Here is a 12,044-nt window from a genome sequence, read left to right on the forward strand (position 1 = left end):
ATATCTGAACGATGGTCATTCAGACATATAATAACTCCAAGAGATTCTTTGCATTTGTTTTTGCCGTTTTGAAAGAATAAAATATGGAATTTTTTTCGGGAGCATGAGAGACAGGACAAAAACTGTTTAATTGAATTTTATGGGCATGGTGACAAATTAAAAAGTTCATTTTTCACTTAACTATACAACCTCTTGCAATATGAATGATGTGTCTGAGGTGTACTTGTTATTTGGATACTCTTTTCCAATTGGAAGTATGCTTCTAGGATCAACATTTTGCGAGTTATTGCAGGAGATAAAGAGCCTTTCGTATGCACCTGTACGTATTTTTCAAATTCTCTTCCGTTTGTTTATCAAACATTAACGGTACTGCCACGACAGAAAAACACTGTAGATTCAGGACCTTCATTATGAATGCTACGCATAACTATTTGTGGTTATTTTATCTATGAATCAATAAATGTAACCGGAGACGGAACTTGAGGATTTTTTTAATCCTTATGTTATACTTTGTGTATACACAGTTTAAATGAACAAAAAATAAGATTTACAGTTCCTGACCGATGATATGATTCCTAACTAATGCTACTTAAATAACATGGAAACTCAATCCTTTATCATCTTTACTTCAAAGTATGGAAGACGTTCAGCACCAGAAAGATTACAAAACAATTACAGCTCTGTACTGTAAATACCTTAGAGCGATACATACATTTAGAACACACATTCCAACATGCAACTTTTAACTACAAAATCAACTGAGGAATCTGCATGAGTTGCATGTACGGTGGATTATCATTAGTTCCTAACCGAAAATCGCAAATGCAATATATTATATTTTCAAAACATTCGAAAATCCAAAAAGCCGACATCAATTGGAAATGATTCTGAGATATCGTATGTTACGACAAATAATTTTTGATTTCTAAAATATTCGATTATCGTTGTAACTCGATCCACTGGACTCAAATAATGCCTTGTGAAACCCAGAATCAATATCTTGGATTCTTGATGAACGAACCCCTATCTCATATGCGTCCCGAGTTATCCGAAGAGCTTACAGTATAAATTAAATTATGAAATCGTAGTCTCCCCTAAAGGAATAGTTCATTTTATATGTTGATTTCACGCGTTTGAGTGAGCATAGATATCAGCCTCAGAATAGCTCTACCGAAATTACATAAAAGAATCACACAGAAACTTATATTTTTCAAAACTATGGATGTATGGGTGGAAACTAGATATCTTTCTGTCTTGTCAGAAACTCGTATACTGCAGACATCATACCATGCATATGCCACCAGCCTATTGGTGCCTTTTCATGGCTTTTAAACAGTTTTCTAAAATCAAGAACAATACACTCGATTTATGTTATTTACAGCTGCAGCATAAATAAACAGTTCATAGTAGTATTTCAGATCTGATTATGCCAATCAAACACGTTTCTTGTAAAGGGATACGGCACGTTACAATCATGAAAACAGTGATTCGTTTTCTACAGTAGAACCTTTCGATAACGGACACCCATAGCACCAGAAATTTAACGGGGAGTGTCCACTAATGGGGAGATACGATGCAAGGTGAAACCTCGTTTATACGACTTTCACATTCATACAACGTCTGGGTATGGTCACAATTAGTTCCTATAAATGTTAAATACAAATACAACGCCACAAGAGGCAAAATGCCCAACGAGGTGGCTGAGAAAAAGATGCCCATAAAAATAAGGATGTTATATATTTCCAAAAAAATAAAGCAACCCAATTAAAAATGCAATTAACAAAAAATTGTAAACAATGTTAACTATATACTGTATGTTACTGTGTGTGCAAAAGTGAACACCGGTACGGTAATTATACATAATCACCAAATGTCACCATAAAGAATGTTTGATTTGAAATTTCACTACATTTTATCACTTTCACTTGCGATTATGCATAATTCTCAAATAAAAATGGAAGGTTTGATGTGAATATGGAAAACTTTATAACCTTTCTGCTCTTCATTAGACCAATTAATTATTTTAACCAGAACATGATACGCGCACTACACGTATTTTGCAATAAAAAATTGAATTAAATTAAAACAAGTGTGAAGAAGATAAAAGCATTCATTACAACATTATCAATCTTGTAATGTTGGCTTTCTTCACATGTGGAAACATGTGCAAAGAAAACTACCATTACAATTCGGAATCACCATCCTCGACCATAGTTACTGGTTCAGTTGATCGAGTAACTGATTGCTAGATAATCATATTTACCAATACGAGCTTAGGAGTATACATAATCACCGTTGAACATGATAAATTTTCGATTTATGAACAAAAATTAATAACTTGGAGTTGTGAAAAAAATTAAAGCTTGTCCGATTTTATTGTCCTCTGTCGAGAGTGTCCACTAAAAGGGGAGTCAAATGCATTAAAGTCCTATTCCAAGGGACCGGGGAACAGGGAAGTGTCCATTAACGGGGGTATCCTTTAGGGGAGGTTCCACTTTATTACATAAATAGGAAAAATAACAGAGTTTCAGTATAGTATTTTAAAACAAAACACATTAAAATCTGTTTTTTTTTGTTTTTTTTACTAAAATTTTTATAATTGTAAAGTTATGATTGTCTACCGGAAATAAAATACAATATCTCCATTTTTAATTTTTCGGTGTTTGTTTTTCGTCACGAACTACTATTCAAAATGGAGCTGGAGAACCTAATTTCAAAATCACTCCAAATTTTACATAATTGTTCCTTATGAACCAATTTAAATACCTTAGCTTCCATTTTTAAATCCATCAATATTTATTGCTAAAAATGTGAATCAATTATTTTTTAAAAGGACAAAATGATTGCATCCCCCGTTTGGTACAATTACTTGGTCTTTATTTTTTTTCCTGCATACCGTTCTATACACCTCAAAATGCATGCTTATAAATTTTTGTGTGTTCCTTTGCAAGCAAAAAAAAAATATGAATGGATTCCATTGAAATAGAAACCGTAAGGGACACGTATAGCACATTTCAGTTTTGCTGTTATTTTCCAATGAATTATTTATTGAACACATAACATTTTTTTGAAATATTTTGATTAGTTACATTAGTTACAGAAAATGCATTTATTGCGGTGTATGCTTACGCTATTCAAAATAGTCTTTTAATAAGATTTAAAATGCTATTAAAGTGCTATTTGCTGAAAACATTAAAGAAATATAATCTTCATTCTGAACGCCCTTTGTTCTCTTAAAGTGCACATATTTTCAACGACATGGACTATGTTATAACCATTCATATATTTTCCAAAGGGAACGACTCAATGATTACTTCCTATTAAAATTTCACATTTATAGCTTTTTATTTTCAAATAATAGCTTAAGCGTGAGACATACGATAAATCACTTATATATATTTACGAAGCTTTTGTCACCTGTATGTGATGCGATATTCATCACTAATGAGGAAATCATGAAGTTTAATTATTTAACAACAAAATATGTTATAAAGGTTTCCACCAAAATATACCATATTAAAACCAATATTCGATAAATGCACATCATAAAGAGCGCATTTTTCAAAAAAACAACAAACTTCCCCCACTTAAATATCGCGTAGAACAATACAGTACTTTGTGATTGCACATTACATCTCCAAAAGAAATTAGTGGTGATTAGTACGAACATAAATCACTGGCAGTTGTAATGGAGAAATCGCACTGACCTCTAATGTAACTCACAGAAAAGTCGTATCAATAAGAGCATCAAGCTAATGTCTTTCAATTAGTGATAAGGAAGAAAACAGTATGTAAATGCAATAGCAGAGCAATTCATTTCTGCCGCATGCAAATGCGATGCACATAATTACGACTACATCCCTAGGGAAAGGCACCGAAATTCATTACAGCGCTTTGCTAATTTTTATTTATTTAATATATACTTTTTCTTTTTTTTTTGTTCCTTCGTGTTCATCTGCTTTATGTGTGAGCAGAGGAGGCATTTCGCTGCATAATCTGCGAGGGATATGATGAATATCATCATTGGGATAAAGCGTCGCCGACGGAAAGAGAGTTTCAATTCCGATGGGAAATTTAGCGACAACGAATTAAGAGGAAATGAATTTCTGCAGCTATTCATAAGCGTCAGAATTAAAGGTATGTTAAAAGTGAGGAACTTGTGTAAATACCTAGCCATTGGATTATTCAATTTATTTTTCTATACGAAACGAATTTCAGATAAAAATTTTTGAGAATTTTGCATTATTATTCATTTTGCAAATTCTCTACACAAAAGGACGATATTTTATTCTTTAATTTCAACATTAAGGTTGGTTTTACATATTTCGGTACAAAACATTTACCGAAACACTCTGAAATTCAGTTTTCGCATATTTCATAGAAAATGGAAGAATTTATCAAATTTTTCTTTATTTAAAATTTATATGTTGGAACAATATTATAAAACCCCATGTTTCTATTTGAAATTTATTAGTTATATGTCTGTTTTCAATCAAAAACAACAAAAACTTCTATATTTATCTTTTATGCACACAATTTATATTTCAATCTAATATATTCTCTCAATATAAAAGAATTATAGATTTCAGTTGAAACAATGTTATTATTCCAAGAAAGACATAGTTGAATTAGATTTCCTGCTGTAATATAACAATGAACATAATTATATTAGTATTTTTCATTTGTTTTGTAATTTTAATTCAAATGCTATGTTGTTTTGAAATATCGTCACTCGTTAATCATTGGATGTGTAGTACTTGTTTTAGTCAAAAAAGACAACTTATAACGCTTCCTGTAAGGAAGATGGATGGACAACTTTGGGCTCGCAAGAATGTATTTATGTACATGAATGTTGTTTGCCCCATTTGAAATTTTTCCCCAGATTTTTGATGGAAAATCTGTACTTTAATATGCTATATCGAATGTGTGTATGTTCATAAATTGTTAATGAAAAAATATCACAGTTTTTTTTTCTAATTATAAGCATTTTTGTCATGTGATCTTTTACTTATTCAAAATATTTTTATTCTATGCATTCGATTCAATATCTAACTACTTATTTATATTTATCGAAAAAAAGTTTTCTAAGACTAATTTTTCAAGTGGAAAAATACGTAGCATTCGGTTGAAATACCTGTATCAACAAACAATTAGTATAAAATAACGACGCAACTAATCAAATACCTTCACAGTTTTGGCAGTCATGCTATATAATATAAGAAGAAAAAAAATTAAACGAATTGATTTGAATGCAGTTGCGAAACAAGTTATTCTCACGAAGGGGATCTAAATATAGTACACAAAAATATTTAATTCATTTTTTCGTTGGAGGTTCCAAAACTTTCGTAAAGCGATTCGTAGCATTGGTAAAATAGCTTCCCTAATAGTGCTTTTCTACCGATCTCAACATCGCAATCAGAAACTTTAGCAAGCGCAAAAAGCAGTAAAATTCAGAAATGAGCTATTAATCGTACACTTTGCATTTTATAAGACTCTGGTTATTTCCTGTGATTTGCTTTCGTGTAGCGTGCAATATTGACAAAAATTTAGACTACTTTTTTCTGCAAAAAAAAAAGAAGAAAAAAAGTCCCCATTTTCTGATAAAAAGTTTTTTGCCAACTTTATTCAAGTATACCAATTCCTAATTTTTTTATGGATTTTACGAAGTAATTTGACACCACGTATATTGAAACACAGTTGAGTCGCCACTCACTTCATAGAGATATCATGACGGCGTAATTGAAGTGAAGTGCCGCCAGTTTCAATGTGCAATAGCCACGGGTGGCAATTTTGCTCAAGGTGAGTCAGACTTAGTAAGATTTTCAGATGTCGTCAGCAATAGAGCCAGTGAGTCCACCCATGATACCATACTAATAATCCACTGGGTATTCCTCCGATGGATTAAGGAGCGAACCAAGTTGAAAAATAAAATCAGGAGGAAATGGAAACGCACATTAAATCCATACATACTTCCACGAGAGATACAGGGCTCTTAAAAGGGAAGTATCGCGTGAGACTAAAGAATTCATCAGCGAGCGTTATTTAAATTTTATGTGAGAGGCAAATTGTACCGATGGTAACCGTTGTAAGATCTACAAGACCAGTTAGCCCTCTCAGAAAAGGTTTCCCCCTACCTATACTGCGTATAGCGAAGCTAATAAAACATAAGTTTTTGCTGACAGTTATGAGAAGCTGTTCACTCCTTGTGATAATACTCCTGCTCAGCACATATCTGATGCTGAGAGGGGGGTGGGTGTCTATTTTAGGGACATTCGTCCTGAACTACAATCGGCACTTTACCCTACTAATATTGAGGAGGTGCTTCGTATCATCAAGCACTTGAAAAAGAAGGCAGCTAGCCAGGACGTTGTTACGAATAGCACATTGAAAAATTTGCCAGATAACATTATTAGATATTTTGTTACTACATTCAATGAGCTTCTTCATTTGAACTGATTCCCGAATAGTTGGAAGTCAGCCACCATCAAAGTACTCCCCCCCCCCCCAAATCTCGGCAAGACCACCACTATCCACGAAATTAGGGCCCTATCTCACTTCTCAGCCTTTGGTATGTTGTATGAGAGAGTTTCGGCTGTCCGAATTCGCAGATACACCGAGGATCATATCATTCGTCCGGAACAACACGACTTTCCCAGTAAGCACCCGACAGGAACTGAACATCTTTGATTGGTTGAATGTATTCGGGAAGCCAAGAGGTTCAGTTGCTCCAGGACATGTGATGAAGCCATTCGAAAGGCAGCTGTGGTTTCGGTCATGCTCAGCAAGTCATGCCACAAGCATCAATCAATCTCTCAATCTCTAATAAAACTCAATTTCTACGAGATGATCATCAGACCGGTATTCCTATTCGCAGCTCTTGTGTGGCTGCATGCTAGTCGACCAAATCCAACAGCACTTCAGTGATTTCAGAATAAGATCCTTAGACGATACACTGGTCTTTCTTGGTTCGTCAGAAATGTGAACATTTATAAAGATTTCGGTGTATTGAATATGACTGATTATACGAAGATGCTGGCTAAAAAATTCTACGATAGGTTGTCTCAGTCTCAATTTCAGCATCTTGCAGAGATTTCTCCGTACTATAGCAGAACGAGTCTCCGATTTCCAAAACCGAAAAACTATGCGCAATTGCCAGACCTGCGTTTCGGGCCTTTCTTTTCGGTTGTTGATGCCATTTTTGCTTGGTGGTGATTCTGGTTAGTGTAAATAAAATGTTGTACATACATTTAGTCCCATCTACACAAACATTTAATTGCATCTATTTTCATATTTGATCGCATTTATATTATTTACTAGTATTATTCATGTGCCCATGGGAAGTATCATAGTCGGGCACGTGTATGATTAAAACTATTTCCTGAAAAATGATCTCGAATCAATAGATTCGCCTTCTTAATGAGTGCAAACTGTAGTGGCAAAACGCACTCCTGCTAGAGAATCGTCATAGTAATGATGAAGTGGTGGGGGGGGGGGGGTTACTGATACTTGTTGAAACCTCGGCATAACCAATTATAGTTTTCAGGTTTTTAATGTGCAATGTTGTAAAAATTCTACAAAGTTAAATTAATATGAAATTATTAAAACATGAATTAAAATTGCAATCTTAACAAAAATTATAGATTACAAAAAGAATACCGAAATTTTTAACTTTTCTTGAACTTTTAGTGCATATGTAACTTATAATGGTGAAATACACTGTTACACTTATCAGTTATCAATAATTCACGGTACAAATACAAAGTAAACACGAAAAGGGATTCAATTTTTTTGAGGAAGTCCTGGGCAGAGCAAAGAAAACACTAGAAGGCTTCAACTTCTCAGGTAAATTAGGCTTTTATCGTCAATTTTTAATTTATGACAATGCTGTTATCAATCTACTTCTTTAAAGGGAGCTATGGAAATACTCTGTTCCTCTTCCTCCAACTTTTCCAGAGAAGAGTTAACAAAAATTAGCAAAAAGGAAACGAGACATTAAGACATCTATGAAAGCTTAGACGAGACCAAAGAAAAACGGCGAGACTTAACCGGAGTGACGATTTACCGAGGTTCTGCTGTATATCTATTCTTTACGAATCAAAACAATGTACAAGATTAGCATCTGCTGCTACAGTTAAAAATAACTGCAAGACACGGTATGCGAAAAATTATAGGTGACCAATCACGTGACAGTAGCCATATAACCGCGTACATATATATAGCATAATAAATAAATGAATAAATAAAATTTTATGATTTCCTGTCTCGAACAAAATACTAATAAATTCTTCTTTGCGCATCTAGCAAGATATATGTACAGTGTTTTTCTTCTTTGGAGCTCATATCAAAATTCAAGGTAACACAGCAACAACCCTTGCGTGTTGCTCGAATTCAATATACATAGTGTATTGAAATAGCCGAGCAGCTGAGAAAATTAAAATAAGGAACATAAAAGAAAGTTAAAAAAAATTCTGTCTGGAAAAAAATCTTCTCATCCTATATATTGTATTTTATTTTTTTTTTATCTTTCGCTATGCAACATGGAAGGCAAATAAAATTTTTGCTCTGGAAGTTTTCCTTGCTATACTGGAAACTATACCGAGTTTACTCGCTGAAAACTGCCGAATAAATTTTATTCTTTTACTTTTATTCTTTTTTCTGTGGATGGCGTTCATATTTGTAACGTTATTTTATTGCTTCGCAGAGAACAAAGCAATTTCCAACGGACTACACGAATTTTCCGTGATGATCTCATATATTTTCGGAGATTTTCTTTCTCTCTACGTGACCAAAATTCCGTAGAGTTTATTGTTCTAAGGCATGGACTATTGCTAATATAAGTTGGAGCAGGTGGAAAAAAAGGGATCCATATAGGGGGAAAATATATATATATATTATTATTAAAGATAAATCCGAAGAAAAATAAAACAAATAGCAGAATAGATCCCTGAAAATTCGGGTCACGATAAGAAAACAAGGAAAAACTTGAGATAGGGATTTCACTTACCTTTCAAGTCCAGCTGAACGTGTGCTTGAGCGGATTCCCAATCATTGTAAACGTAACACTGGTATATCCCACTGTCATCTCTTTGAAAGACGAGGATTCGTAGATGTGTCGCGCTTATCCTTCTAATCCTATGATCAGGGACTATTTTTCTTTGGTCTTTAACCCAGATTACAGATTTAGGTGCCGTGGACATACTGCAATTCAGAGAAACCTCTTCACCTGTACGGACAACTCTTTTTGTCGTGATTACTTCTACTTTCAAAGGCACTGTCAGCATAAAAAAAGAAAGAAAAAAAAACAAATAAAAATATCGTGTAGTAATGAAAATAAAAATTAATTCTCTGGATTTTCTTTACATTTTGAAAGAAAAATAAATGTTTGTATATACAGAAATATCAGAAACTCAATACTTTCAACAATAAAAATAAGTCTTACGTGTCGGAAAAATGGAAAAGCTGGTGTTTACGGTATATGCAGTGGTGAGACTTCAGGAGATTTAATATATTTGGGTGTTATTCTACATTATATAATACTATACCTTATCATATAATCTCTATACCACTTTTTTCTGAATATTTTGATAAATATATTTTTACTTTTCAATTTCGTTTTATCATGATTATTACGACTGTGACGGTCAACCTTGTTGAATATATTATAACAATAATATTTAATTACTGCAATGAAGTGTTCAAAATTAAGTTATCTGATTGTTTGTCAGATATGAGTTTGTGATAAAAAAAAAAAGGATGCTATTAATTATATATATAAGTAATTGGGAAATTTGTATTTGGAGATTCCCCCATTTAAAATGCTTAAGTTTAAAAGCCCCATTTACATTGATCAGTTTTCTTCCTTTGACAGAATATTTTCTAAGTGTAACGCAGTTTCATCATTTGAAGTTATTACTATTGATCATTTTCCCCATCTACGGACGAGAATTTGAATATGAATAGCAAATATCTATTATATGTATATATACTATTTTTACTAACGGGCCAAAAACTCGTTATAACAATTTATTTAGCCATTTTTTTAGTATTTCAGAAAGCACATCTTTTCTTTCTCTCTCATTTCAGTAGAAAATGCGAGTTTATAAGTACTGTACAATTTTTTTTTCAGACTAAAAAGTGTTGATTCCGTGTAGGTGTCATGAGAACTGCAGAAATTGTAGTTGTTCAGCGATTTATAAAGTTCTACCTAATTGAGGTTATTGCAAATAAAATTCAATTAAGAACTATCATGCAAGATTGATTCTATTTATATGTAACATTAAAATCAAGATGAACTGCATATTTTAGAATACACCCTTAATTAAAATTTTTAACTAATTAAAAATTCACACTAATTAATTTAATTACCATTGTGATGCATTTCAATTGAAAATAAGCTAACAACTTACATTCACTTTTGTAAAACAAAAAATTGACGCATTTCTATGGGGACGAAACAAAAAGGTTAAAAGCATTATTACTGATCATTTTTAAATCATAACTACTGCTCATTTTAATTCCTAGTTTTTGATCGTTCAAATGAAACTACCATTACCTCTTATCCGCAGTTCTTTTTCGGCTCGGTCTTCACCGACACTATTGTTAGCGAAACAAACATATTTTCCACCATCAGATGTCGTTGTTTTGTGAATGATAAGCGTTCCGTCAACAATGCTCGCCTTTCTCTGGGTATCCACCGAAGTAAGCTGACCACCTAGGTCCCGGAACCAATGATACTGTGGTGCTGGTTGTCCATGAGCAACACAGGGAAGGCGTGCGGTCTTTCCTTCCCAAACTTCCCATACAACTGGCTCTTGCATGACTCTTGGTAACTGGTTGCTTACGGTTTCTGAGTAATAAAAATAATTTAATATCGAATCAGAAATTTAGGTTAAATGTCCCATCCTGATAATACAAGAGTATTATTTCCTTATATCAACCTAAAAAACCATTGCATGGTGAATAATGATAATAAATGAAGAATGAAATGACGCGAAAAGAGACATGTTGGTATTATGGACATTTTCATAACTTCACCTAGGAACTAAATCTTCGGTAGACTTTTTCGATATATTACATGGCGGTTGATTGTTCAAATATATATATGGCTACTGCTGCTCTCCGACGACGGTGATGAATGAACATCCTCCGTTGGCTTCCGAACACAGTGAATCTGAGCAACTCCGCTATATCTCAACTCTGCCGATAAGGTACGCCGAAGCTGACATTCAATTTCCAGAAGGAGGGACTTTTGGGAATAAGGCATCGAAGAAAATATTCGGGGAAATCAAACATATATTGGAAGAAGTAGGAGCATGAAAGGCAATTGACCCTCTTGTTACAAGCTTTATTTAGTCTTCCCTCGGTTTTTTAGTATGTGATATGAAACATGTAATAAATTTAAATTATTCATATATAAAAGTTCAAATATAAAAATATGCAGACCTTGGCTTTAGCCAATATTCCTCAGAGAAAAATAAACACAAAAATCCTATATTTTTTTATCCCAGACTTTGATTATGTATTTGCACAATACACTATTAGAAAGAAACCAAGCCATCGGAGTGTGAAACTCGGTTTTAATAGCAATAGGCGGATATAGACTTGAAAGTCTGAAGAGGGGGGGGGTGGGGGGGCACGGTCATAATTGCTAGTTGGGGCACGATGATGATGATGCCAATTCATATATACAAGCATGCATTAGATCATTTGACTCCACTTTTGGCCTTGGGGTGCTAGTAGCAATTACCTAATATTTGATAATAATCCGAGACATAATCACCTGTTTGTCACCAGCAATTAATATGTTATCTTAGGCTCTGTTTCATTTTTCTTCGATATTTCTCGAAAAACGTGAGACATTCAAATTTGTTTCTATCGTTGAAAAATACCCAATGATTTTTTTTTTTTTGTACGAGTGAATTAGATGAGTTTTATACAACATGATTGAAGAACTCTTTAATATATTTTTAGTCATAATAGCACTGCATTTCTAGGAATTCGAATGTTACACACATCGCCATATCACACGACGCGATGATGTCATG

At 33.5% G+C, this 12,044-nt stretch overlaps 1 protein-coding gene across 5 annotated transcripts in view; it reads right to left on the bottom strand.

The window, feature by feature from the left end:
* The window catches only part of LOC149078975 (cell adhesion molecule Dscam1-like), a 348,553-nt gene that overhangs the window by 185,504 nt on the left and 151,005 nt on the right, over positions 1–12,044 (bottom strand). For all 5 annotated transcript variants that reach the window (XR_016193867.1, XM_089241217.1, XM_089241216.1 and 2 more), the window contains exons 5-6: positions 10,553–10,846; positions 9,005–9,271 (exon numbers count right to left, since the gene is read on the bottom strand). Coding sequence is in view for 4 of the 5 variants with exons in the window: in XM_089241217.1 (XP_089097343.1) it covers positions 9,005–9,271; positions 10,553–10,846 (561 nt within the window). In the remaining variant the exon portion in view is untranslated. The remainder of the gene's footprint in view (positions 1–9,004; positions 9,272–10,552; positions 10,847–12,044) is intronic.

The sequence above is a fragment of the Pholcus phalangioides genome, unplaced genomic scaffold (genome assembly GCF_987345545.1).
Source record: "Pholcus phalangioides strain wild (caught in Gottingen) unplaced genomic scaffold, Ppha-v1.0 ptg000013l_1, whole genome shotgun sequence".
Lineage (NCBI taxonomy): Eukaryota > Metazoa > Arthropoda > Arachnida > Araneae > Pholcidae > Pholcus > Pholcus phalangioides.